Source organism: Pan troglodytes, chromosome 6 (assembly GCF_028858775.2).
Source record: "Pan troglodytes isolate AG18354 chromosome 6, NHGRI_mPanTro3-v2.0_pri, whole genome shotgun sequence".
Lineage (NCBI taxonomy): Eukaryota > Metazoa > Chordata > Mammalia > Primates > Hominidae > Pan > Pan troglodytes.
In genome coordinates this window covers 154,918,664-154,944,862 of record NC_072404.2, presented here as the reverse complement: position 1 = coordinate 154,944,862, position 26,199 = coordinate 154,918,664, and the positions used below count along the sequence as shown (strand labels likewise).

General features: G+C 50.0%; 1 protein-coding gene across 12 annotated transcripts in view; it reads left to right on the top strand.

The window, feature by feature from the left end:
- HIPK2 (homeodomain interacting protein kinase 2) overlaps window positions 1-23,419 on the top strand; it is a 215,201-nt gene extending 191,782 nt beyond the window's left edge. For 4 of the 12 annotated variants that reach the window (XM_063815021.1, XM_063815018.1, XM_063815020.1 and 1 more), the window contains exons 13-16: window positions 953-1,200; window positions 9,732-9,892; window positions 11,628-12,074; window positions 15,027-23,419. In XM_063815021.1, coding sequence (XP_063671091.1) covers window positions 953-1,200; window positions 9,732-9,892; window positions 11,628-12,074; window positions 15,027-15,077 — 907 coding nt within the window. In that variant the 3' untranslated portion in view covers window positions 15,078-23,419. Of the gene's footprint in view, window positions 1-952; window positions 3,158-9,731; window positions 9,893-11,627 lie in introns of those variants that run through there. The other 8 variants (XM_016958246.4, XM_016958244.4, XM_063815019.1 and 5 more) reach the window with 2 other exon arrangements.
- Window positions 23,420-26,199: the final 2,780 nt, after the last annotated feature.

The following is a 26,199-nucleotide window of genomic DNA, read 5'->3' as shown; positions in this document are numbered from 1 at the left end:
GCGGCCTCTCACTGAGTTTGAAGACAAACAGAAGTAGTTCCCAAAGTAACCACACTAACTTAAATATCTCTGAACAAACATGCCGGCCAAGAGCTATCCAAAGCCAGTGCCTCCCTATTGTATGAAGTTCCACATGTAAGATGAAGGCCAGGGCTTCAGAGTGGCTTTCACACAGCATCAACCTGGCAGGGGCCTTCCCACCAGGCCCCGGTGCAATACCATCTCCCCCAATCCTTGGCCCAGGCAGTGGAAAAGCTGCAGGTGAGCCTGGCTCCTAAAAAGGGGACTGCAGAGGTCGTAGTGGCCTGCACACAGCCCACAGAGCACACTCGAAGCAAGGAGAGGCAGAGGATGTCAACTCCAGCTCTGCATTCTCTGCAGCATGTCTGCACTGTGCTGTGTGGGTGCAGCCCCCTCAGAGCCTCACGCTGCATCCCATTGGACATTCTGCTCCCTCCTGCATAAGCTTTGCCAGGCCACAGGCACCAAACCTAAGCTTATGACATTCTTCTCCCAGCAAGGTTTACTCCTAACCCAGGTCCCCAGGTTGCTGGGTTCTTGCTGGTTCTCTCCTTGCTCAGATGTCCCATTCTGGCAGGCCCACGGGGGTTGTACCCAGCTCTGGGCTGCAGGTGCCTCCCCTGCAGCTCTGCTGAGCTCTGCTGCACAGGAAGAGCCCAGGCCAGCCCGGAAGCATCTCACTCCCTAGTTTCCAGAAGCCCCTGTGGGTCCAGCACCAGCCCCTTCTCCATGTCTTCACATGTCCCCCTGCTGCCGGCTACACAGGGGACTTTTGCATGCCCAGTCTCCCCATGGGGGTTAGGGAGGGCAAAAGCCCTGTTCCTGCCCTCTCCCCTCTGCCTCCCTCCCCTGCCCCAGGGCATGAAGTGCTAGTTGGGTGTCTCACCTCACGGCCTTCTCCCACCTCTGACTTCTCCCTTTGCATTTTCAGCACTGTCTCCAAGCAAAGAAAAAACGTCATCAGCTGTGTCACAGTCCACGACTCCCCCTACTCCGACTCCTCCAGCAACACCAGCCCCTACTCCGTGCAGCAGCGTGCTGGGCACAACAATGCCAATGCCTTTGACACCAAGGGGAGCCTGGAGAATCACTGCACGGGGAACCCCCGAACCATCATCGTGCCACCCCTGAAAACCCAGGCCAGCGAAGTATTGGTGGAGTGTGATAGCCTGGTGCCAGGTAATTTGGGGCCAGGACAGGACAGGAACATCTCCCTGGAGAGTGGTTTTCCTGTTTTTCTGCTGCTAGAAATGTTGCTGTATGGGAGCTAGTACAATAGAAAGTGCCCAGTGACTGCAGGCGATCCTTACCGAGGATTTTATTCAAGTAGCCAGGGGAGGCTTCTGCTTAACAGCACATTGTATAAGCAGCGTTTTCCTTCTTTAATTCTGTAATCAATACCTCTCTGCCTTTACAATGGCTCTGCTTCCAACTAGGTTGATTAATAGAAAATAAAAGCCTCCTGGTTCTTTATGCCTGAGCCTGGAAGAATACCTGGTCTGGGGAGTTCCTGGCTGACATCTAGCACCACTCCCTGCCAGGAAGCCCTGGTGGTCAGATCTTCTTGTGTAGGAAGAACCTCCTCCGAGTCTTGCTAGGGAAGGGTGAAATTGGCCCCTCTCAGCCCCTCCTCGGAATCAGCTGCTGGGCGGCGAGACCAAGCCATGCGTGTTTCTCTGCTCATGCACTGCTATCTTCAGAGGACTCCTCCTGTCCCGCGAAGGCTGGTCTTGAAAATTGGGCCCTGGAATAAAGGCTGAGAACGTAACCTTCTGAATAAACTCAGTGGCTCACTGTAGATTTTGTAGCATCTATTTAGCGTTTCCCTTGCTCATGCTCACAGTGGAAGAATGTGGGGACTAAACCAGAAGTCTGCGCGTCCCGCTATTCCGCCACAAACCACACCCAAGCCAGCCTGCACCTGCGTGGCGGCATAACTGAAAAGGGAAGGAAAGGGAACGCCAGGAAGCTTTTGTCGAGATGTGAGAAGCTGTTACTTCTCAGGAGGACCTCATGTCTGTCACCTGAGGTCGCTACAGGAAACTGGGGACTCTTCCTGGGTGGTGACCACATGTGAGACCCAGTGGGCGCAGGCCCCATTCAGGGGCTGCCACTGAGGATGAAGAGTAGAGGCAGGATGGGGTCATTAGGGCTTTTCCAGCCCAGTGCCTCAGGCCAGCCTGCACGGTGAGGGTCAGAGCCCTGGCACGCTCTCCCAAGAGCTCATGGCATTGCCTGGGATGGGGCCCCTTTTGCTGAGAGGCTCTGCCTAAAGGGGAGATGGTGACAGCCACAGGCTTGCGCTCCCTGCCACCTACTTCCTAACCCAAGGCAGCATCACCCTTTCCGACATTTGCGGCAAAGCTCTTTTTCCCTGACTTTGGAGTTACCCCAGCTACCTTTCCTCTGAAGAAATGCTTGTGAAATGCAGCTTCTCAGCACCCTGCTAAAACGTCGTCTTTTGCAAGTCCTGGTCTGTCCCCAACAGTACCGTCACGACGATGCAGCCTCCAAGCAGCTTTGACATCAGAGCCAGCGCTCCTGTGGGCCTGGGGGCAGGGGGTCGTGGTGCCTACAGTGTCCTGGCTGCTCCACGAGAAACACACAAGCAGCACGCAGCTCGCACTGTGCTCTCTCGGAAGAAGGAGACCTTACCTTCGGGAAAAATAGAGCCACAGCAGTGCCACCTGCCAGGGCGAGCATTCTGGTTGACAGGGGCCAGACTGTACTTGCTGCTAGGGTCTGGTGACCTGGGGCCAGAGAAGCAGGCTGGAGCCCTCCCACAATTAGGCATCTCTGTGAGGAAAAGAAAATGAAGCTGTCCCTTCCACAAGGCTACAAGGACATCTCTCTCCAAAAACCATATTTTTCCACCCAGGCAAATGTTTTGGTGGAAACCCTGCCAGGAAGCAACATTCTCTAGCAGTAACCAAAGGGCCCTGGGAGTCACCCGAAGTCATTCCTGGGAGCCAGGATTCCTTAGAGAGAGCTGCATACTTTTCAGCTCAGCTATCCTTTAAATATTGTTTAAGGCTATATGCAGCACACATTTTTAAGTTTAAATATTTGCAAAGGATAGAATTTGTCTTGTATCATTATTTAAGTTCCTTAAATATATGTTTGTGCAAACCTCGAAGCTGCAGACTGAACTCATTCCATATGCGGGAGTGCTGCCTGTGCCCTCACGAGCAGGGGCATTCCTCATCTGGTGCCTGCCCTTCCCCAGCCAGTGGCATTCAATACTGATACACACCTTTAGCTGTAGAACCCACCTAGGCTTGGAAAAGTCAGGAAAGCAGCCTTCCTCAGCTCCCTGGAGCCCCGTGATGCATACGGGCCAAGGCACAGCCAGTTAACAGCTCCCCCAGCTACAGCACCCAGAGCATGGGAGAGTTCAGGGCTCCCCCAGCCCTCTTAGGCCGGGATATGAGCTGCTGTTTCCCCGCCATACTCACCCCCTCCTGTGGCTCTCAGTCTTTCAGTCCTTCTCAGGTTGGGGTTAGTGAAGTTTCTTTTGGAAGCAACAGAATGAACTCTACACTGGCTTAAGACAAACAACTTATTGGAAGGATGCAGGGCTAAGGGAAAGTTCAACAACTAAGTCCCAGGCAGGGCAGGAGCCAGAACCCCTGGGACCTGAGCCCTGGGGGCCAGATGCCTGCTCTCTGAAGCTGCCTTCACCCGACTCACCGCCAGCAGCTCCCAGGCTCCTGGTGTCCCATTTCCAGGAGACCAGAATTGATTGTCCCAGCTTGGAGAGACAGAGAGACACTTGTTTTTTTTTTTTTTCCCCGGAGAGGAGTCTCGCTCTGTCACCCAGGCTGGAGTGCAGTGGCGCGATCTCGGCTTACTGCAACCTCCGCCTCCTGGGTTCAAGCAATTCTGCTGTCTCAGCCTCCCGAATAGCTGGGACTACAGGCATGCACCACCATGCCCGGCTAACTTTTTGTATTTCGGTAGAGATGGGGTTTCACCGTGTTAGCCAGGCTGGTCTCGAACTCCTGAGTTCAGGCAATCCACCCGCCTCAGCCTCCCAAAGTGCTGGGATTACAGGCATAAGCCACCACGCCCGGCCAAGACACCTATTTTTTGAGCCTCAGCTTTAACCAGGAGACAGAGTTCAATAATGACACCAACAATAGCTAACACTAAGTACGTAAATGCCAGATACTCAATACTTAAGCCATTAGATGCCAGATACTAAGCATTCTACGCTTGTTCACTCATTTAATCCTCATCACAGCCCTACATGGAGCTGCCATGATCTTCCCAGTTTCCCAGGTTAAAAATGGAGGCACAGAGGGGTTGACCAGCCTTCCCAGAGCCATGTGGCTGGGCCTCCCAGAGGTCTGGCCCTGGAGCTTATCTGTGCTGTAAGCACCCCCGCCAACTCACCTAGTGTAGACAGGGCCACTGTGGCTGTTCTCAGGACGGGATCACGGAGAGTAGCTGGACAAGGCATGACTGGAAAACTCTAGAATGTTTCCTCACTGTTCCAAAGTATACATTAGGAGGTTGACCAGCATTAGGCCATTGTCGCTTTGTCCATCGCCACAGGAGGAGTTACTGTTACACTTTAATCTCTTGGTCCCCTTCAGGACGTCCTCCCTTACTCGGGGCTCTCGTCCTCTGAGAGCTTGGCAAGCTCTGACTCAACCCCCATCTCCTGTCCCCATGATGACGGTAGCATCAGGGCTGCATTACGCCCATTTCATCTAACATTCCCTAACCCCTTCACTGATCCCTCGAGCTCAGTGTTTCCCCCTCAAATATCATTACCACAAAATGCCCAGGAAGTTGGAATAGAAGAAGTAGGTGACATGCACAGCAGGGCCCAGCACAGTCTGTGACCCGCCGCAGAGCAAGAAGGAGGCTTCCCCCAACACAGCCACAGTGTGGCTGCAGAAGGCAAGAAGCAGGCTCTGCAGAGCCAATGTTTGCAGCTTTCTATTTTTCTTTTCTACATTGAGTCCACAAAAATCCCTCCATCCCTCAGGTTTTGGGGGACCTTTGAGTCTAACGGGTTTGGCTTGGGCACAGTGTTGGGTCGCAAGGCCCTGATTCCCAAATGCAGGTCTGTTCAGCCAGGGCCAGGAGGCTCTGGTGTCCTGGGAAGCTTGCTAAGAATACTGATTCCGGATCTCCCGTACCTACTCGAGGGATTCCGATTCAGTGGATGGGGTGGGAGGGGCCCCAGGCGCAAATGCACGGTTGGATTTGCGGCCTCTGAATAGCACCCACTGCCCCCATCCCCACTGCGGCAGCTCACCCTTCACTCAGGGCAGGGGGCTCTGAGTTTTGGGGTCAGGAAGGCCCCCTTGCACCTGTAGTGTGCACCAGAAACTCCTGTCCCCAGGTTTCTGGTTTTCCTTTGACCTTCTTGAGAGGCTGAGACCTCTAGAGGCACATTTCTCTCTTCATCAACAATTAATCAGCATACTTTCTTGCTGGCTCCAGCCTCAGGCGTCTCCTCTTTGACTTTGATTTCATCGCCCTGGGATTTGTAATAGAATTGATCCAACCGCATTCAATCAAGGGCCTGGTCGTTTCCATCCATGGCTCATTAATATTTAGCACCTCTGCCCCAAGAATGACCAGATTCTCTCCTTTTACACTAACCACCCATAGGATACTTCATTGAGACAGTATGAGCCTTCCAGTTCACCTAAGATGCTCAGGCCCCAAAATGAATGCTCCGAATTCTTGCTTCTGAACGTGAGGTGTAGATCTGTCTTTGGACATCTTGCAATATGTTCTTGCTGCCTCTCCCTTCATATGAAACATTTCACCTGATTCGTCCTTTGAACACCCCTACTTTGGGCACCTTCCTCAAATGTGGACTGCTTTAGAGTTGGGGCTCTGTGGAACAACAGCACCGCATTTTGGTGAATGACTGGATTCCCTGGCCAAAGCTCTTTCCCATACTCAGTTATTTCATCTTTCCTCTCCTAGGGCTTCCTTACACTTTTCGGTGTCACCAGGCAGTAATCCTAAAGTCCAGCAAGGTTTCCAGAAGATATAAATCACAGAAATATAGCTGTCCGGCGCGGTGGCTCACGCCTGTAAGCCCAGCACTTTGGGAGGCCAAGGGGGGCAGATCACCTGAGATCAGGAGTTCGAGACCAGCCTGGCCAACATGGCAAAACCCCATCTCTACTAAAAAATACAAAAAATAGCCAGGTTTGGTGGCACACACCTGTAATCCCAGCTAGTCGGAAGGCTGAGGCTGGAGGATCACTTGAACCTGGGAGGCAGAGGTTGCAGTGAGTCGAGATTGCACCACTGCACTCCAACCTGAGCAACAGAGCAAGACTCCACCTCAAAATAAAAAAAGGAGTTTAGCTGTGCTCCATAGAAAGTCAAGGTGATAAAAATATTTCAAGCACATTCCAGAAACTTAATGAAGAAAAATAACTGAGTACAAGATACAACACATGAAGTGCTCAAATCAACAAAGGATGGCGGAAAAGAGGGTACTCATTACCTTTCTCTCTTAAAATGCGCTCCCTTTTTCCTGGGCAAAGTCTTCCTCAGTCTGGTTCTTAGACTAAGAATCAGTACCGTGGCTGGGCACAGTGGCTCACGCCTGTAATCCCAAAACTTTGGGAGGCTGAGGCAGGCAAATCACTTGAGGTCAGGAGTTCACGACCAGCCTGGCTAACATGGTCAAACTCTGTCTCTACCAAAAATACAAAAATTAGCAGCTGGGCACAGTGGCTCATACCTATAATCCCAGCAGTTTGGGAGGCCAAGGCAGGCGGATCACAAGGTCAGGAGTTCGAGACCAGCCTGGCCAATATGGTGAAACCCCATCTCTACTAAAAATACAAAAATTAGCTGGGTGTGGCAGTGGGCGCCTATGGTCCCAGCTACTCAGGAGGCTGAGGCAGGAGAATCACTTGAACCCGGGAGGCGGAGGCTGCAGTGAGCTGAGATCACGCCACTGTACTCCAGCCTGGGCGACAGAGCGAGACTCTGTCTCAAAAAAAAAAAATTAGCTGGGCGTGGTGGCACATGCCTGTAATCCCAGCTACTTGGGAGGTTGAGGCACGAGAATCACTTAAACCTGGGAGGCAGAGGTTGCAGTGAGCCAAGATCACACCACTGAGCTCCAGCCTGGGAGACAGAGCAAGACTCCATCTCAAAAAAAAAAAAAAAAAAAAAAAATCAGTATTGCTTCTGTGCACATCTCACCCCAGCAGGACTGGTTGCCCAAGGAGGCAGGACAGACACCAGTCCCAGCGCCAGGCTCTTGTTCATTCCCTGGTCTGCCCTGCCCTTCTTGGTGGGGGACCATCTGCCTGTCTTTCCACCTGGAAGATGTTTTCTTCTCCATTAACTCTACTGTTCTTTAGCGTTTAAGGAACAGAAGCAATGCTTGTTGTAACTATGGTTTCTAACTATACAACACAAACCACACAGTCTTCAGGCTGCTTTGTCATAGCCTTCACTTACTAAACCCCTCTTTTTCTGCTTCCGTTGTCATTGAAGTTAGAGAAAGGTATCTGGAATTTTCTCCCTCCCACACTTCCCTAGGCTATTATGCAGTTTGCTCCTAAAGAAGCCCAGTGTCGGCCCGGCACGGTGGCTCACGCCTGTAATCCCAGCACTTTGGGAGGCCAAGGGCAGGTGGATCACCTGAGGTCAGGAGTTTGAGACCAGCCTGGCCAACATGGTGAAACCCTGTCTCTACTAAAAATACAAAAAATTAGCCAGGCGTGGTGCCGGGTGCCTGTAATCCCAGCTACTTGGGAGGCTGAGGCAGGAGAATCACTTGAACCTGAGAGGCAGAGGTTGCAGTGAGCTGAGATCGCACCATTGCACTCTAGCCTGGGCGACAAGAGTGAAACTCCATCTCAAAAAAAAAAAAAAAGGAAGCCCAGTATCTTCTCACTAGTCTGGGTCTGTTTGTTGCTTTTGCCGTTACAAAAGTGCTTGCATTTAATGAATGACTATGACTGGTGCATCTGGGTACATTTGATTGGAAATTTCATTTAGGTGTGTATTAATACTGCGCTGTGTGTTAGGCAGCCCTCTCCTGGAGGAGAGCTGAGGCACAGGGACATGGGGGGCTGGTAAAGCATCTCTTCTGCTTTTATCAAGGGGTGATGGTCCTGTCTGCAGAACTCCCCAAGCTGGGGTGGGGAGATGGCCCCCACTCGGCAGCAGAGCTCCCGCCCTCTGGGGCTCTTGCCCCTGCTGGGCTGGACACTCATGCCCTGTCGTGCCCTGTCCTGTTCCAGCAGCCTTCTTGGACTTGGGCTGTCCCTGCCTGTCAGCGTCTTCATCTGGTTTATCCTCTGGCCTCGCCACCTCATCTGCGTGATCTGTGATGCCTCCTCTTTATTCACGCTCTCAGCCTTCTCCCTGCCACCCCCGTCCCCGGTGGTACACAGTCACCGTCCTTAGCACACAGCAGGAGCTCAGAAAATACTTGGATGAGTTAAAACCACTGGGCCCTGAAGAGGCTCCTGGCTCCTCTGGCTCTCTGGCTGGGTAACATGGAAGCCATCCAGCTCAGGGTTTAACCCACCTCTCTCAGAGCCCCTGGCTACTCAGAGCGTGGTCCCCCAACCAGCAGCACTGGCACCCCCTGGGAGCTTGTCAGAAATGCAGGTGCTCAGGCCCCCCAGAGCTGCTGGCCAGAGTCTGCACTGAACAAGATGCAGGAATTACATTTGAGAACTGTTGATGGAGCCACCTGCTGACCATGAGGTCACCTCTGGAGGGTTGCAGTGTTTTTTCCACTCTTCAGCCCCCTTGGCAATAACATGGAGGCAGTTTTGTACTTGGCCATGTTTGGCTCACAGGGCCATTCCCTGGATGATTTAGTCTCATCCTGCCTAGAGGCAGGTAACTAGACCAGGTGACTCTGAGGGTTATTTTAGCTTCTAGTAGTTTATTAGGTCCCACCACAGACACTGTCTCCTCTGATACTCATAGTCACCCATGGTGGGGACCAAGCAGGGATCCTGCTTGGGTAATTTATAATCCTGAGACTGGGTAATTTATAATCAATAGAAGTTTATTTGGCTCACGATTCTGAAGACTGGAAGTCCAAGAACAGGGTGCCAGCATCTGGCAAGGACCTTTGTGCTGCATCTTCCCAGCACAAGAGGCAGAAGGACAAAAGAGCATGAGGGTGAGGGGGCCAGACTTGTTTTCATCAAAAAAGCCAATCTCTCAATAGCTAACCCACTCCCGAGATAACATTAATGCACTGATGAACTCATACACTCATGAGGGCTCTGCCCTCAGGACCTAACATCCCTTACTGGCCCCACCCTAAACACTTGCACTGGGGACTAAGTTTCTAACACAAGAACTTTTGGGGAACACATTCAAATTATAGCAGATCTCTCCTACCCATTTTCCAGATGCTGAAAGTAACACCTCCCAGAGGAGCGGCACTGGGCCTGGCCTTAGGTCACCAGCCCACCTTGCCTCTCCTGATTCTTTTCCGCTTTCCCTTGCTTCATTCCCTCATGTAGCCCCGACCACCCTCCCAGCCGAGGGAGTGAGCCAGAGCCCCACTGCATCCAGAGTCAAGGCAAAGTCCTAGTGGGTCCAGGGGAGATGAGGCTGATTTGTTACTGCCCAGCCTCAGGCACATGTTTCTTCCTGGAAGACCACTGTTCTCTGGTGGGGTAGCATCTTCTGGGCAGCTGGGACCCTGCCACCGATCTGACCTCTTTCTCCTCCTGCCACAGTCAACACCAGTCACCACTCGTCCTCCTACAAGTCCAAGTCCTCCAGCAACGTGACCTCCACCAGCGGTCACTCTTCAGGGAGCTCATCTGGAGCCATCACCTACCGGCAGCAGCGGCCGGGCCCCCACTTCCAGCAGCAGCAGCCACTCAATCTCAGCCAGGTAAGCCCCACAGCTGGCGCCCCAGGCCAGGCAGAGCCCCCATCCCCTCATCCTTCCGCTTCAGAGAGGATTGCTGTGGCGGCCCCTCACCCACCTCACAGGGCTGCAGTCCTGGCCACGGGTGGCAGCACATGCCCTTGGTGACCTCTGGTGGCTTTTTCTACCACAGGTCACCCTTGGTGAAGTTGATATCACCAGTGCACAGAGTGCTGGCCCAAAGCAAAGCGACTTGTCTAATGTTACAAAGCCCTTAGTGACATGGTGCCAGAGCTTAAAAATAGGATGGCCCACATACTGCTGTTTCAACCCAGCAAAGGGTAGAGCACTGTGTCCCAGCCCTGTCGGCCTGGGACATCAGGGACAGACCTGCATCCGACTCATTGCAGGGAGGGCCCGCACACCACAGCCCCCAAGTCAAGGGTAAGATTTGTCCCAGGACCTGGAGGAAGGGGGGTGGGTTGAGGTGAAATGTGAGTGACCTGAGTTTCTGTGGGTGCAGGGCTGTCTGTGTCAAGGGCTCGGCATCAGGCCTGACTCACGTGGTGGACTCAGGGCCCTGTTTCTCTAGAAACAAAGTGAGATAAATGGGGTGTTTGTGTTCAGAGCCCCTCATCTGAAGTGCTGCCCCAGGTCATCAGTGGAGCCCGTGTCTCTGTCACGTGACTTAGGTTCACCAGGTAGAAGAGGGCTATTTTATTTGGACTGACAGAACTTCAAACAGCAATGCTTCTGAGAGCCAACTTTTTTTTTTAAGACAGGGTCTTGTTCTGTCACCCAGGCTCAAGTGCAGTGGCACTGTCATGGCTCTCACTGCAGCCTCTGCCTCCTGGACTCAAGTAATCCTCCACCTTAGCCTCCCAAGTAGCTGAGACTACAGGCATTAGCCACCACACCCAGCTAATTTTCAAAATTTTTTGTAGAGATGTTGTGAGAGCCAATAATTTTGAGAACAAGATTTTACAGTGAGTAAGAAAGCAACTGCTGCTCAAAGAGAGTGTCCTGGCCGGGTGCGGTGGCTCACGCCTGTAGTCCCAGCTTCTCGGGAGCCCAAGGCGGGGGGATCATTCTAGGCCAGGAGTTCAAGGCTACAGTGAGCTAGGTTCATGCCACTGCACTCCAGCCTGGGGCATCCTGATACTTCACAGCTTCTGTACGTCCTTGGGAGAAATATGTTCTCCTATAACTTTGCAGCTAGCTTTATCCGTGTATCATCCCAGCCCAGTGAGTGGCAGGCCAAGTCGGGATTTTCTCAGTCCAAGTAAATTTTTTTTTTTTTTTTTTTTGAGACACAGTTTCACTCTGTCACCCAGGCTGGAGTGCACTCGCGTGATCTCGGCTCACTGCAACCTCTACCTCCCAGGTTCAAGTGATTCTTGTGCCTCAGCCCACCGAATAGCTGGGACTACAGGCAAGGCACGTGCCACCATGCCTGGCTAATTTTTTTGTATTTTAGTAGAGACGGGGTTTCACCATATTGGCCAGGCTGGTCTCGAACTCTAGACCTCAGGTGATCCGCCCACCTCTGCCTCCCAAAGTGCTGAGATTACAGGCGTGAGCCACCGCGCCGGGTCCCAAGTAAATTTTTACTTTCTCAACACACAGAGGGAAGCCCCTTCTATTACTTCTGGAGTCTTTCCCTTCTCTTCCTCCTCCCTGCCCTCCTGCCCCTCCTCCCATTCCTTCCTCCCCATGTGTCGGCCCCTGACGTCTCTCTCTTGGTGCCTCTCCTCCCCAGGCTCAGCAGCACATCACCGCGGACCGCACTGGGAGCCACCGAAGGCAGCAGGCCTACATCACTCCCACCATGGCCCAGGCTCCGTACTCCTTCCCGCACAACAGCCCCAGCCACGGCACTGTGCACCCCCATCTGGCTGCAGCCGCCGCCGCTGCCCACCTCCCCACCCAGCCCCACCTCTACACCTACACTGCGCCGGCGGCCCTGGGCTCCACCGGCACCGTGGCCCACCTGGTGGCCTCGCAAGGCTCTGCGCGCCACACCGTGCAGCACACTGCCTACCCAGCCAGCATCGTCCACCAGGTCCCCGTGAGCATGGGCCCCCGGGTCCTGCCCTCGCCCACCATCCACCCGAGTCAGTATCCAGCCCAATTTGCCCACCAGACCTACATCAGCGCCTCGCCAGCCTCCACCGTCTACACTGGATACCCACTGAGCCCCGCCAAGGTCAACCAGTACCCTTACATATAAACACTGGAGGGGAGGGAGGGAGGGAGGGAGAGAATGGCCCGAGGGAGGAGGGAGAGAAGGAGGGAGGCGCTCCTGGGACCGTGGGCGCTGGCCTTTTATACTGAAGATGCCGCACACAAACAATGCAAACGGGGCAGGGGCGGGGGGGCAGAGGGCAGGGGGACGGGACGGGACACCAGTGAAACTTGAACCGGGAAGTGGGAGGACGTAGAGCAGAGCAGAGAACATTTTTAAAAGGAAGGGATTAAAGAGGGCGGGAAATCTATGGTTTTTATTTTAAAAAAGAAAAAGGAAAAAAAAAAGTCAATAACAAAAAACCCAGCTCAAGAACCCATTCTACGCCAAACTGGAAAGGAGAAGAGCAACAGGAAGATTCCAGAAACGGGGGGCCCCAGTTTTTGAAGAACTTTATGAACTTTTCAAAGATTATTTTCATATGGCAGCAAGTGATACGGAAGACTGCTGTCAGGGACACCTGATATGGAAATCAAATAGATTTTTAATTAATTGAACATAAGATTTAGGGATTTTTCCAGAACTCGAAAGGGTCAACAGCCCTCCAGAATGTCAGGCTGCAGCCTGAGGAGGCTGATGTTTGGAGCTGGTGTGGGATTGGCGAAGCCCAGTCCGGGCTCCCTAGTCAGGAAAGATGGGGGACGGCCAGGCTGCTGGAAGGCCCCCGGGGGCGCGGGGCGAGTTTTCTTTTTCTGAGCACTCTGGATAAATCCCTAAGCAACGTTGTTCCTCAAATGTCATTAATAATGTGTGTTGCAAACTTTAGGTTTTTTTCTTTTCTGAAAATGTATTTTCTCTTTGAATCCACCCCTAGTCGCGTAGCGTAGGGCTAGCGGTCGTCACAGACACCCTAGTAGAATGTAGCACTCAGCACCCTTGTCTCCTACCTTGTGTTCAACTCCAATGATACCAATAGAATATTCCTCAATGTAATTGCACAAAAAAAAAGCGATATAACATAGGCATGTAACCAATGTGGCGGTGCAGGTGTGCGGGTGAGCGAGCACGTGTGGGTGTGCACGCGCCGCCCTCCCCGCGTGGCCCTCGGCGCCGCCACCCTAGCTGGCGCAGTCTTGACACTGCATCCTTCCCTCCTAGTGCCTTACCGAGCGACAGACGCGGCGTGAGGGTTTACTTCCACTGGTACTCCAAGAAACTGAGGCTAGTCAGACACAATCTCAGCTCTTCTGTTGTGCTGTTGTAACAGTTTACTCTGGCCTTTTTTTTTTTCTTTTTCTTTTTCTTTTTAAAATGTTAATGCCCGTTGTCTTTCCTGGGCTGTTTGCTAGCGGAAGGATGCCAGGGAAGCCAGCAGCAGCTAGGAGAGAGTCCGTGGATCTCGAAAGAAATATGGGAGACAGATGCCCGGCGGGTGCGTCTGGAGATGGGGACGGCGGGAGTTGAGTTGTGGTAGTAGTTGAGTTGTAATTTGTGGGCCGAGGCCCAGAGAGACTCCCCACCCTTCACCCCTGCCCCACTCTGTCCCCAGTTCCGCCATTTGTGAGGCCAGAGGTTTCCGGACTGTTGGCCTCGCCAGGCAGCCGTCTCCCGCCCCAGGCGGCATCCCCCAGTCCCTCCCGCGGCCACGAGAGCCTGGAGCTCTCAGCCTCGCCCGGGGCTCCACTCTCTCCTCCGGCTCCCTGGGCTGTTTTGCTCTAACGATCTTGCCAGATCCCTCCCTCTGTAGACAACCACCAACCTCTGTTTGCTGTTGAATTCTCTCCTCACATTACCCAGGTCTGCTCAAGACATGATTTTGGTTTTGGTTTCCGAGGGTTCTAGTGGGCAGAAGGTTGGAGGGACACTTATGAGGGTGGCCGGGGGTCTGACGCTGCACTTTGGAAAAACTCACACAGTTGAATTTCCAAAGAAATCTGCCCTTTGCCCTCTTTGCACCTTTGATACATTCTGGAAGTTTTCTCAGGCTTTGGACACTGCTGGGGATGGAGGTGTGGAGAAGTGGGGAGTTCCCTCTCTTCATAGTAAATAACTCTGAAATATGTGAATGGCAGGAGAATCTGGCCAAGGATGGGGCCGAAAAGGGTGGTTCTAATTGTTTGCTTCTGATGTTGAGTCTTTAGCTGACCCCACAGGCAGGTTTCCAAGGTGCAAAGAGATCTTTCCGGAGTCAGCGGCCCCATCCTTATCCTCCCGCCCTTTACTTCCTCACTGTGCAGTCTCCCTCAAGGATCTACTGTGAAAGGTGTGTTTGTAGTGATATCCAACCTAACTCAGTAACGAAGCCGTTACTTAGCTCTTAGCTGTGAAATAACTCTGGAAACTTCCCCCACCCCAACCATAAATTCTTACTTATAAAGAAACAGGTCCCCAAACTGGAAACAGCTTAGTCCAGGCCTCAGCGAGAAGGAAGGACACCATGACTGCTCAATGCTGGGCACAGCCGGGCAGTCTTGCCAAGTGCCTGCTGGAGGCTGAGCCGGCAAGAGGCCTGCAGCAAGGAGATTCCCTTCCCTCGGGCCATTATCAATACTGTCTTTATCTGGAGGTGGGGAAGTGTAGCCCTCTGAGACAGCAGGACAATGGTCAGTTCAGAGAGGGTGAGGGCAGCAAACGCTTCAGAGGACACAGAAGCCAGAGGACCCCCCCGCCCCACAGCTGGGTCAGCCTGGAAAATCCATCTATTAGGGACTTTTTGGCAGCCAGATGGCAGCAATAGCCCATTAGGTCTCATCCCGAGTTCCAAGTCTTGGCTGCAAATGAGCCTCAGTTCGCCTTACTGGAGAGCACCCCCAGATTCCTGGGCACAGTTCATTTCCAGCCCTTTCTAGATCTGATCTTTTAGGGGGAAAGACAGCTTAAAATGTTTTCATTTTAAAGAAAATTATTCTGTCTGCTTAAGTTGGAGGCTACTTACTCTTTCACCTGACATTTTCTTTCCTTTTATTCTTCCAGATCAGGAATGAAATTTCCATGCTGCTCATAAAGATAATATTATTGTACTAATTATTTTTATTACCATTGTAATTATGATCATTATGTTGATATTTTAGTCAGGGTTTTAAATGCACATTTATTCCAAGTATCTTTGTGTTTTCTCTTTAATATTTAAACTTATTCTCTCTGTGAGTATATAAGTAGACTGGAGGGACATCCAGATGTCCAGTTTTGTCAGGCAAAAAAAAAGGAAAGACTTAGGAAGTAGGAAAATTGTTTCTGTCATCTCTTTCCCAACAAGAGACGTCAAGAAAGATCCACCACAGAACAAAAGTTTAAAGAAGAATCAAAGCCTTGATTGGGCTTCTGACAACATGGTCACCATCAAGGTTGTCATTTTCTAGATCCCAGAGGCCTGGGATGCGACGTCAGGTGGCATCTCATGGGCTCGGGGAATGTCGAGTCACTGACTGTCCAGCCCTTAGCCAGCTTCTCTCCCACATCCTCAGAGCTCTCCTGTGCTTCTGAAATCTGTTAACTAAATCTTTGGCTTGCCTCTGATATTTAAGCAAGAAAATTCCCTCCCAGATGTGACCCCATCGGCTTCCCCACAATCCATCCTTTTGCCATCGGCGCACCTGGGGCGTGGCTTAGGTTCTTCAATGCAGGGACATTTGCCCCCTCCCAGAAGCTGCTGGACACAGTGAGGTGGCGTAAGAGTGACTGGCAGGTGGTACCTTCCCCAGGAAATTTCACCACACCACCCAGTTCCTCAGCCTACCCCCTCCCCCTGTGATGCATGCCCCCAGCACCCAATTCTAGCCAGCTGGAAGTGGGTGGAGGGACGGCAGGAGGCCAGAGAAACCCTGAACAAAGCTGGGCGGCTGCTCAGGCATCACAGGCTGCACCCCCTCTGAAAGCATCCCCACTGGGCTCCGGCCACATCCTCAGTGCACTGTGCTGTGTGTGCTGGGTGCTCACACGCTGTCCCCAGACCCACAAAGTGCTAGGCCCCAGTTGAAGAAAGGGGTGAAATAGCCAGCTTCACCGAAGGGAAGGGAAGTATTGGGCGATGCCAGCCCCACAGACGCTCAGCAAACATTAGTGCACATTCTCCTAGTCCTCACCCAATGGCCTCCTCTACCCCCATGCATGGAGCTGCCACATCAGAAGCCCCAGGAGAAGCTCCCTGCAGGAGAGGCCAGCTCCCTGGATGCCCAATTGCATACCTGGCCGAATCTGCCATTGAGTCACCTTAGCAAATAGGCTGCTGTCACTAGGACCAAGCTCTCAAGCAGAGGGATGCCAACCTAGTCCTTACTTAGCCCACGAATCGTCTAGAGCATCCTCTAGTCTTTTGTGGGCTCCCTCCTTCCCATTTGAAGAGACATTGTTCAGAGGAAGAGGGGAAGATTTGAAATGTCAGGTCACGGAGGAGTGTTTAACTGGAGCCTGGTGAACCGCAGGGCAATTTGCTTCTGCTCACTGGGTTCTGACTGGCCCGTCTGGACGTGGGCCCCCATGTCTCTGTGCTTAGGGCCTCTTCATGATGTTTTGGATGTTTCCAAGGGAAGTGGGTGAGCAGATCAAGGGGTGGGAGAGTCGAGGCTTGATGCCAGTTAATACTGTGAAGTGGAGCGTGCGGTCAGTGGAATTCAGAGGAAAAAGAAGGGTTGGAGCAAAGCGGCATTCATCTCCTGGACTGTTAGCCTTTCTAGTCTTCCTGGTGGCTGAGGTGTTCACGGGCTGGGGGAGCCAGCTGACCTTTGTCCTCTTCAACCTAGAAGACTCAGCCCGCCCAGACACCAACGTGTGAGACGGATGGACATCAGGAAGGGAAGGGGAGATTAGCCCAACTGCTGACAGAACGATTTCCCTTGGTTGGCCCTTGGGAATGGCAAACACTCATATTGGAACAAGCTTGGGGTGGAAGATTTAGGCCGTGTGAGCGTGTGTGAGTGAGTGGAACAAACTTTCTTGGAAACTGGAGGGAGGAGATGAGGAGGCCTCGGGAAGTATTACTGATGGCTCATGGTTGAGAGAGCGACGTGGGGCCCCAGCTCGCCCCAGCTTTCGTCCCAGGTTCTCTTTGTCTGATGCTGAGGGCAGGGTGGGGTGTGGGACCACCACTCTTCTTGGCCTGTCAAGTAGCCCCTAGGACAGAAAATGGAAAGAAGGAAATGGCTCGGTGCTCTCAACTAGCAGAGAGAATTCAAGAGAGGTAAGGGTTCCTTCTGCAGGCCAGCCTGGGACTCCACAGCGCCAGCAGGAGTGACTTGGCCACGAGACATTCCAGCCCCAGGGACTTTGCAGGCTTCATTCCCTGTCTGTGTCTTTTCCTTCTGGTGTGTTTTACAGACTTCTGATGGGGAAGCTTCAAACTTGAGCAGGCCAGAGATGTCCTTACCAAATTGGAAAGGAAGGTGAAACTGTTCCTTTCTTTAGCCAAAGAACCCTTCTCAAAGACGCTTCCAGAAATGGACAAAATGGCCTTCCCTTCGTTCCTTTCCAGGCAATAATGACATCATTAGTGATGCAATTCTATTTGTCTTTCTCTTTCCTCTCTGTCCTTTTTTTTTTTTTTTAAATTGCATTTATTTCAAAACTGTGCTATTCTTTTAAGAGGAGTGGAGGTGACCCCTTCGATGCTGCTGCTATCGGGAGACAAGGTGCCATACCAATACGTGGGCTTGACTAATCCCAGGCCACCATGGGAGAGAGCAAAGCAGGGCTGCCAGGAGTTCAGTTGCATCAAGGGCGTAGAGCACGCGGGGGCTGGGCTCGGAATAGCAGTACTTTTCCACTTTGATGCCTTAGAACTCTCACTTCTCATCTCCACAGACCAGACTCAGTAAAATCTCAGGCCACTAGAGAATGGAAGGCGGTGAAACAGGATTTAAATGCAAAAAAAACCTATTGGAGGCTTTTGGCACCGTGGCTCACTAGAGGGACCCAGCATAGTAGAGGTTTCTCTTGTTGCAGCTTCTGAAAAGTTCAAAAAATAACTCCAGGCCGTTCTTCCCTCAAACCCAGTGAGAGTTTGCAGAGAAGTGCCCCCTGCAGGGCTCCTGTCCCAGAACACCAGCACCAGAGAGGGTCTTCCCGATGCCCCCCGCTGGACTTGCCCAAGCCTCTGGGAGCCCCTCATCTCAGATCCCTGTGTTGAACATGACACTGACTGTCCCTTATTTGTTAAAATTTGCAATATCTCTCAAGTAAATAATAGCCAACATTTGTTGAATGCTTTCATGACTCCCGGGCTAAGGCCTTTATCAGCGTTGTCTCAAGGGGCCCCCACAGCCATCCCACAGGGAGGGGGATAACAGCCCCCATTTATAGATAAGGGAGCTGACCGGATGCTCTGAGAAGTGGCAGGTGTTGAAGGAAGGATAAAGCAGTGATGGGCCAGAATCCCCAAGGTTCCCTTTTTTGTTCATCAGGCCCTTCCTGAGATGTGATTTTTAATCTTTTAACTTTTTTAATTAATAGCAATGCGTGGCCTCATATTTCTATGAACCATTTAGTGATACTCCCGCTTCCTGCATGCCACACGCTGTGCTGGGAATTGCTCATGGGTTGTCCTGTTTCATCTTCTCGGTAGCCCTGTGAGATCGGCAATATTAGTCCCCCTACAGCCAAGGAAACTGCCCAGAGCCACACAACTCTTGAGGGGCGAGGAGGGCTTGAACCTGAGTCTGCCCAGCTCCAGAACTGAGCTTGCAGCCATTAGCCACAGCTGTCTCCTGCATGTCTGAGCAAAGAAAGGCCTTTACACAGCATCACCCTGTGCCATCCCATGCACCGTGGGACTCAGCTAAAGGACTGTGCAAAGAGGGGGCTCCTGAGTTGGATTTAGGCAAAAGGGGCAGAATTCGTTTGATTTTTAGAGAAAATCTCTGGAGAGTTTCTTTTGATTCATAGAATTCCTTTTAGATTTCTTTCCAGCATACCAACTAGCTTTAGTAGTGCTGCTACAACCAGCTCTTATAAGTAAGAGTGAAAAAGAAGTATTCTTTTCTTCTTTAAAAAATAAGTTTTTCTTGCTTATAGTTAATTCTAGAAAGGCAATACTAAAGGTATATATTTTTTTCAAAATGCTATTTTTTACTGCACTTGATAATTATCCTGACAGCTCTGATCTCTGTAATAGATTCACTCTTCAGCTCTGGGCAGAACCAGAGGCAGGGTTCACACCAAATTTGTAAATACCATATGTGGGTCTGGTGTCCAGGAACTTTTTTCTTTCTGTTAAAAAAAAGAAAAAAAAAGAAAAAAAAAAAAGAAGTAGAGGTGGAAGAAAGACAAGACTTAGAGGAACAAAAGAACGTTTTCTTTTGAGATACTCTTCTCAAAGAAATAGCAACAATTGTATAAACAGGAAAACCAGCCAGCTTTCATGATAGAAGGAAGGAGTGTCTCTTGCCCTGGTATGAGATTAACAGAAATACAGATGCATTTTTATTTTGGTTGAAAGATGGTGAGAATTTAGAAATGCTTAGGACTAGATTTTTAATTTTTTAAAATAACTATTATCATTTATTATGAAATATTTGTTCAGTTGTTTTGAGTGGGTTTCTTGTTCCTTTTTTCATTTAAAACCGTCTTTGTTGACTGGCTCCAGGCTTGTTTGCCTAAATTCTTAGGTAGTTTACACAAGTTCTAGAATCTTTTAGAACTTTAACTCCATTGGAAGCAAACCTAACTAATCGGAGTTTGAGATCCTGGTTGGTTTCAATAGGTATTCTGGAATTCTGGCAGAACACCTAAAGATTTTTTTTTTTAGAAGGTTTTACATACATTATCTTACACAAACTGTGACCTAATGGCAATAATTACCTCAAATGTGGGCATTCATCCTGGTTTTAGCCTTTTTTGAAATCATGTAGCCAGCTTGATCTTGGAATTTAAAGACTATGAATTCTCTATGGGCTGAAAATAATGATTACTTCATACCCCCGGTCATCGTTGCTTAAGTGAATTCTGAAAATAGCTCATCTTTACAACAAAAATTAAACCAAGGAAAAGATTATTCTTTGTGTGTTGTACTCAAATGCGATGTTCAAATGCACATGTTAAGTATATATGTTTTTAGCTACTGTAAAATGCTGTTAGCCTTCTAAGCTATCAAGACAGTCACATTTTAAATGAGTAAACTAAACAATTGACTGTGGATACTTAAGCATATTTCTGGCTACGTTTTATAGTTAAAGTGTTTTATAGTTTACATTTAGACTGGTACTTTTTAAAGAAAAGTTCTGTTTATAACTGACATCCGCAAACCCCAGTGAATGCCTCTTAGTTGGAGGTTGTGTCTCCCCCAAGGCAAGTGTGTTGTCCCAGACTTTTCTGTAGTCCAGCATGCGCACTTCCCTCTGGATTATTAGTTTCCATGTGAACTCAAGAGAACATGAAAGGCAATCCAGATGGAGGGAAAAGGTGTGAGTCCGCAGCCCGGGCCAGATGCGAAGGTCTCATGCGTGTCGTCTAAACACTTGTCTTCAAGGCCTTCTCTCTGACATCTTGGAAGAGTCATTGAGAACAGATAACCTGGTTCATTGATTTTTGTCTTGATTTGAATATTTAACTTATTAATAGATCCACTGATTTCCAGGCACCAGGCAGTAGAAGAGACTGGGATTCAGGTGACCATGAAGGCACAGCTGCTACTTCTGGGCCGGGGGTGATATTTTGATCAGCGTTTTGTAGGGGAGGACCATATACCCCTATTTCCATGGTCGCTGGCTGGGTTTTCCATATATCTGCTGCCATTTATTCGTTTTCCCCTTGAAAGCAAAATCAATGTAAAAGGCTATGTTTACGTTTTACTCATTGTCCAGCTTAGACTCCAAGTCTAGTTCGGTGGGAGGGGGACCTTAGCATCCTCTCAGAGATGGTCAGGGCTGAGCAGGAGGAGGCAGAGACAGAGGGGCAGCTCAGCCTGGTCCATTGAGACCCACTCTAAACAGACATCATATTTGGAACAAGAGAGATGCTTCGAGACAGGAATGGGCCCCACTGTCATGCAGAAACAGACTGGGGGAATGGCAGTTTCCCTGAGTCTTGGTTTCTTTTATGTTTTCTCTTGTGCCACCACCAAACTGCAGAGGACCTGCTGTGACCTAAAGGGCATTCCTTGAGCAGATAAGACCTTGAAAACTGCAAAACACCTGGGACCAGGGAGCTTTTAAAAAATACAAAAAAATACCACATTTGCTTTTTCCCTGTGAACTGTATTGACAGCGTGTTCTTAGGACAGTCTTTTGGTGGAAATGTTACTGTAAAATAGTTTTCATCTCACCCCTCCTAATCATACTCCCACTTTCCTGTTTGTGTGGTGGTGTTGCTGTTTTTTCCTTTACATGAATTAACCAAATGAATTTTGTGTCATTGTTTTTGGGGCTTATGTTTTTAAAACATAGAAATTGCCTTTTGTTCATTTGAAAAGTAAGTATGTTGTATCTGAAAAAGGGCTCTGCCTCTGCTCTCCCTCGCTTCCTTGTAACCAATCTCCAAACGAATCTCTCCTGGCACCGCCCCCTTCCTTATATAGGGTCACTGTCCCTGGGGCCACCTCTGCCTCCACCCTGCTGTCACCACTGCCCTGGGCCAAGGCACCCAGGACTCCCAGAAAGTGCGAGAGCCGGCAAGAAGGCCCCACTCAGCCTTGAGACTGGTGGTCACACCTCCCTGTCAGAGTCGCCTGCTGGGCTGAAGGGGCAATGGATTGTCATTGTTGAAATTGTTTGGCTCAGGTTATAAGGAGGAACTTGGGAAGTAGAAAGTGACTTGACCATGTGCATCCTTGGTAGCTTCCTGTAACTAACAAATGGAACAGAGAGCACACCCCCGCCCCGCCCCGCCCCAAGCAGATGTTCCTGTCAGCGCTGCCCTGAGTCAGTCGGTCCCCCGTTTCTGCTCTCCTCCCTTTTGTGTTCCTGCTCACTTCAAGCTTCTTCCATGGACTTTCCAGGGCACAATCATCTCTAGCCCCCAAATCATCTCTTCATCCTCTTTGTGTGCATTTTTTTAACCAAATGAAATAGACAAGAAAGTCATACTTTGGGGCAGCAGAATTTCTAATTTAGTAGAATCACTGTATAGAGATAGATGTTGATATATATGTTTGTGTATATATATCAAACCAAATTTGATAGGAGAAGTATAGCTTTACAGATGAGGAGAAGGAGCTCTTTAGAGGTCGGAGTCAAGACTGGTGTCTTGGACGTGCATGGGCTGTGTCCCAGGCCACTCCGCACACATGGGGCTGAGGCGTGGCGCCGGGCCCTTGTCATCCACCTCACCACAGCAGAGCCAGCAGGCCCTGTAGGGTGCTGCTGCTGTCTCACTGGGTCCCAGCTTCAAGCGCATCAGTGGGTGAGGGGGGCAACAAATCAGAGTGACTGGAAGTTTCCATCCCGTTTTGCTTTGACCACGTGTACTGAGCTGCAGCCTCTGATACTCTGTCACGTTTCCAAAAATGGTATCCATTAGGATAGAAAGAGAATGGATCTGTAGAAATGTTTACCTTTCAACTGCTCATGAATTCAGGACACTGGCTAGAAAGACTCACTCCCCAAAATGAGAACAGGGAAGAGGAGACCCGGCGACACTAAGTCACCAGGTCCAAGGAACGTGGCTCCCTCCCCAGGGTCATCTCACCTAGATCTTTCTCTCCCAGGTCATCTCAGCTCAATCTCAATAACCCTATGAAAGCCCTGGTCTGTTGTGTTCCTTCACCGTACGGTTTCTATAATAAAAAGTGTTAATCCATGTTAATCTGTGTGAAAATTATTGCGTGCAACAGTATTTTCTCGTGTACCTCTTTTTCCTATGTGAATTGTCCCTCTTTTTTATTTATAAATGTCTACTTTTGTTTTTTTAAAGACAAACCAATGTGTTGTAGACCTATATGTAACCTATTCCTTAGTCTCATATTATAGGTATGTTATAAGAATGGATATTTTACTTGGCTTTAGAATGTTTTACAAGAAAACTAATTCTTAACTGATCAAGTCCTTGCTACTAAAATGCTTGTGTTTTTCATCATGACGTCGTGTGCTTCTAAATTAATCATTTTCGTTGTAGAAAAATGGAGTGAATTTATATTAGTCTTGGAAACTAATAATAGCATTGTAAATTTATGAGATGATTTTAACAGAAAAAATATAGAAGAATATAGTTATTTTAATTGTAATATTACTAACTGTAGGGTGAGAAAAAGGGGGGGTCCCATTGTGGTGAACTATGTTATAGCTTGTTACTCATAGTTTCTTTTTGATCATTTTTTCGGTCTCCGAGGTGAAATGACTTATTAATTAAAATTTGTAAACTCACATATGCATATTGTATATGTGTAGAAATGTAATCACACTTTGTCTTGGAATTACATTAAACTGTTTGAAATCACTGTACACCTGCCTGGCATGCTTATTTATCCTGGAACCAGACCTGCCATAAAAGCAAAGAGGTTATTGTTACAAGTAACATATTTGGGGTTTGTTTGTTTATTTAGATGGAGTTTTGCTCTTGTTGCCCAGGCTGGAGGGCAATGGCACGATCCCGGCTCACTGCAAACTCCACCTCCCAGGTTCAAGTGATTCTCTTGCCTCAGCCTCCCGAGTAGCTGGGATTACAGGCATGCACCACCACGCCCGGCTAATTTTGTATTTTTAGTAGAGATGGGGTTTCTCCATTTTTTGGTCAGGCTGGTCTCGAACTCCTGACCTCAGGTGATCCACCTGCCTCGGCCTCCCAAAGTGCTGGGATTACAGGCATGAGCCACTGCGCCCGGCCGAGATTATTTAATGGCTCTGGAAATGTGTAGAAGCCACCACTGCATTAAACATTTGCAGAGAGAGGTGGGGGGCCTTGAGATCACGTTACTACCAATTCCCATGCAGTTGAGTGGGGCTAAGAGTCTCCCAGCTTCCTGCTGCCTCTTCCAAGCCATTTCAGCCCCATCTGCTCCCAGTCTCTGTCCCTGACACCTGAGGTGTGGCTGTCACCTGCTGTCCTGGAAGCTTTCCAATATGCATCCCAGATCCTCCGCACCCAGGCCCTGCCGTCTCACCAGACACCATCAGCACCCGGAGCCTCGTGGCTTGCTGGCCCATCGCCAGGGCCCTTGCCACTGCGCACTTGAGCTGTGTGCGCCACAGCCCCGTCCAGGCGCTGTGCCTGCAGCAGCTCCACCTCAGCAAGCCTAAGAAACTCAACATCCTGCTGGGACTGGGGTTTCCCAGCCTTCTGACACTCTTTTTGTCTTAAATTATGGTAAAATATACATAATATAAAATTACCATTTTAAGTGGACTACTAGCAACGTTAAATACGTTCACATTATTGTATAGGCGTCACCACTATTTCCAGAATTTTTTCATCATCCCAAACACAAGTTCTGTCCCCATTAACAACTCCCCATTTCTTCCTCCACCCAGTCCCTAGCAACCACCCTTCTACTCTGTCTCCATGAATCTGCCTATCCTAGATATTTCATGTAAGTAGAATCATATGTTTGTCCTTTTGTGTCTGGTTTATCTCACTTAGCATAATGTCTTTAGGGTTCATTCATGTTAGGGCATACATCAGAATTCCATTCCTTTTCATGGCTGAATAATATTCCATTGTATGGAGAGATCACATTTGGCTGATCCATTTATCTGTTGATGGACATTTGAGTTGCTTCCACCTTTTGGCTGTTGTGCAAATGCTGCTGTGAACATTGGTGTGCAAAAGATCTGTTCAAATCCCTGCTTTCAGTTCTTCCGGGAGTGTACCCACAAGGGAACTGCCGGGTCCTACAGCAATTTTAAGATTAACCCTTTGAGGTCCCATCATTCTGTTCCCCACAGCAGCTGTACCATTTCACATTCCCACCAGCAATGCACAAGGTGTCCTGTTTCTCCACCCAGCACTCATCCTGGCTTCCATTTCCAGGATTTTCAAGTCTGGGGAGCTCTGGGTTCCAAGCCCTCGGTCTTCTGTGCCTCTGGGTTGGCCAGACTAAACTCCACAGCCCTTCCCTCCACCCACCTTTTCCCCTACACCCTCAGCTCACAGCCTTTTGCCTCTGCCACACCCCCTCGCAATGGCTCAGTGATTCTGCTGTCCACCTCTGCTCCGAGGGCTGCTGGGGAAGACCACCAAGCCCTGAAAACGAATAACCTCCAGCTTCGCCAGGTCTTCTGTTCCAGCAGCAACTTCTGTGGCTAATGGGAAACACCGATCTCTCCAGGCCCTGAGCCCCACTCTCATGAGACCTCTACTCCCCAGGCAACCCAAAGAGGTTAAGGCTGCTGGACAGAGTGCCCTCATCCCCCTCCTCCAGTCCCAGTGGCATCTGCCTTGCCGCCTCGGATCCCGTCAGCCATAGGAGAGGAAGGCCCTGTGCTTCCCCCGTCCTTTCCTCTCTCCCGAGGGCTCTTTCTCCGTCAAGTCTCCCCTCCCTCTTTCAGATCTTCAGCCGTGTCTCCTAAATGTCCTTCAAGAACCAGCCTGAGTGCCCTCTCTAGGGAGCTTGCCCTAACGCTCCTGACTGAGGCAGTCAGCGCCGGTCTCGGTTCCCAGCGCCTTGTGCATTGTTCTCATTAGGCCACACTGTCAACATTGCTTCCCTTATTTTCCTTCCCCACAAAACCCTAACATTCTTGCAAGTAAAGATCTGTCTTTCATCTGTTTCCAGGGCATCTTATTATGATGCCAGGCACAGAGTGGGTGGTCAATGAACCTTCGGGTGAATGAACAAACCCCTCAGCCCACCTTCATCCAACCCCCAACCCACCTTTCCACTCTCCAAATTCAGCATCTCCCAGAATTCCAGTAATAAAAACAAAACCCTGAATGTGGCCCACACTTCAACTCGGATTAAATTCAACTCAGGTAAAATGTAAACTACATAAAATCCATGCAACACATTCGGATAAAGCTTCAGAATTCTTCCATCATGCATTTTGTCATTTTTATGACAAATGCATTGAGAGGAATCACATTGTGTGGAAATGGAAAGGGAAGTAGATTCTGCACACCAGTGAGATACGAGTGGGCCAGGCTGGCGCGGGGGCGGAGGGATCACCTGAGGTCAGGAATTCAAGACCAGCCTGGCCAATATGGTGAAACCTCGTCTCTACTGAAAATACAAAAATTAGCCAGGTGTGGTGGCTACTCCCAGCTACTCGGGAGGCTGAGGCAGGAG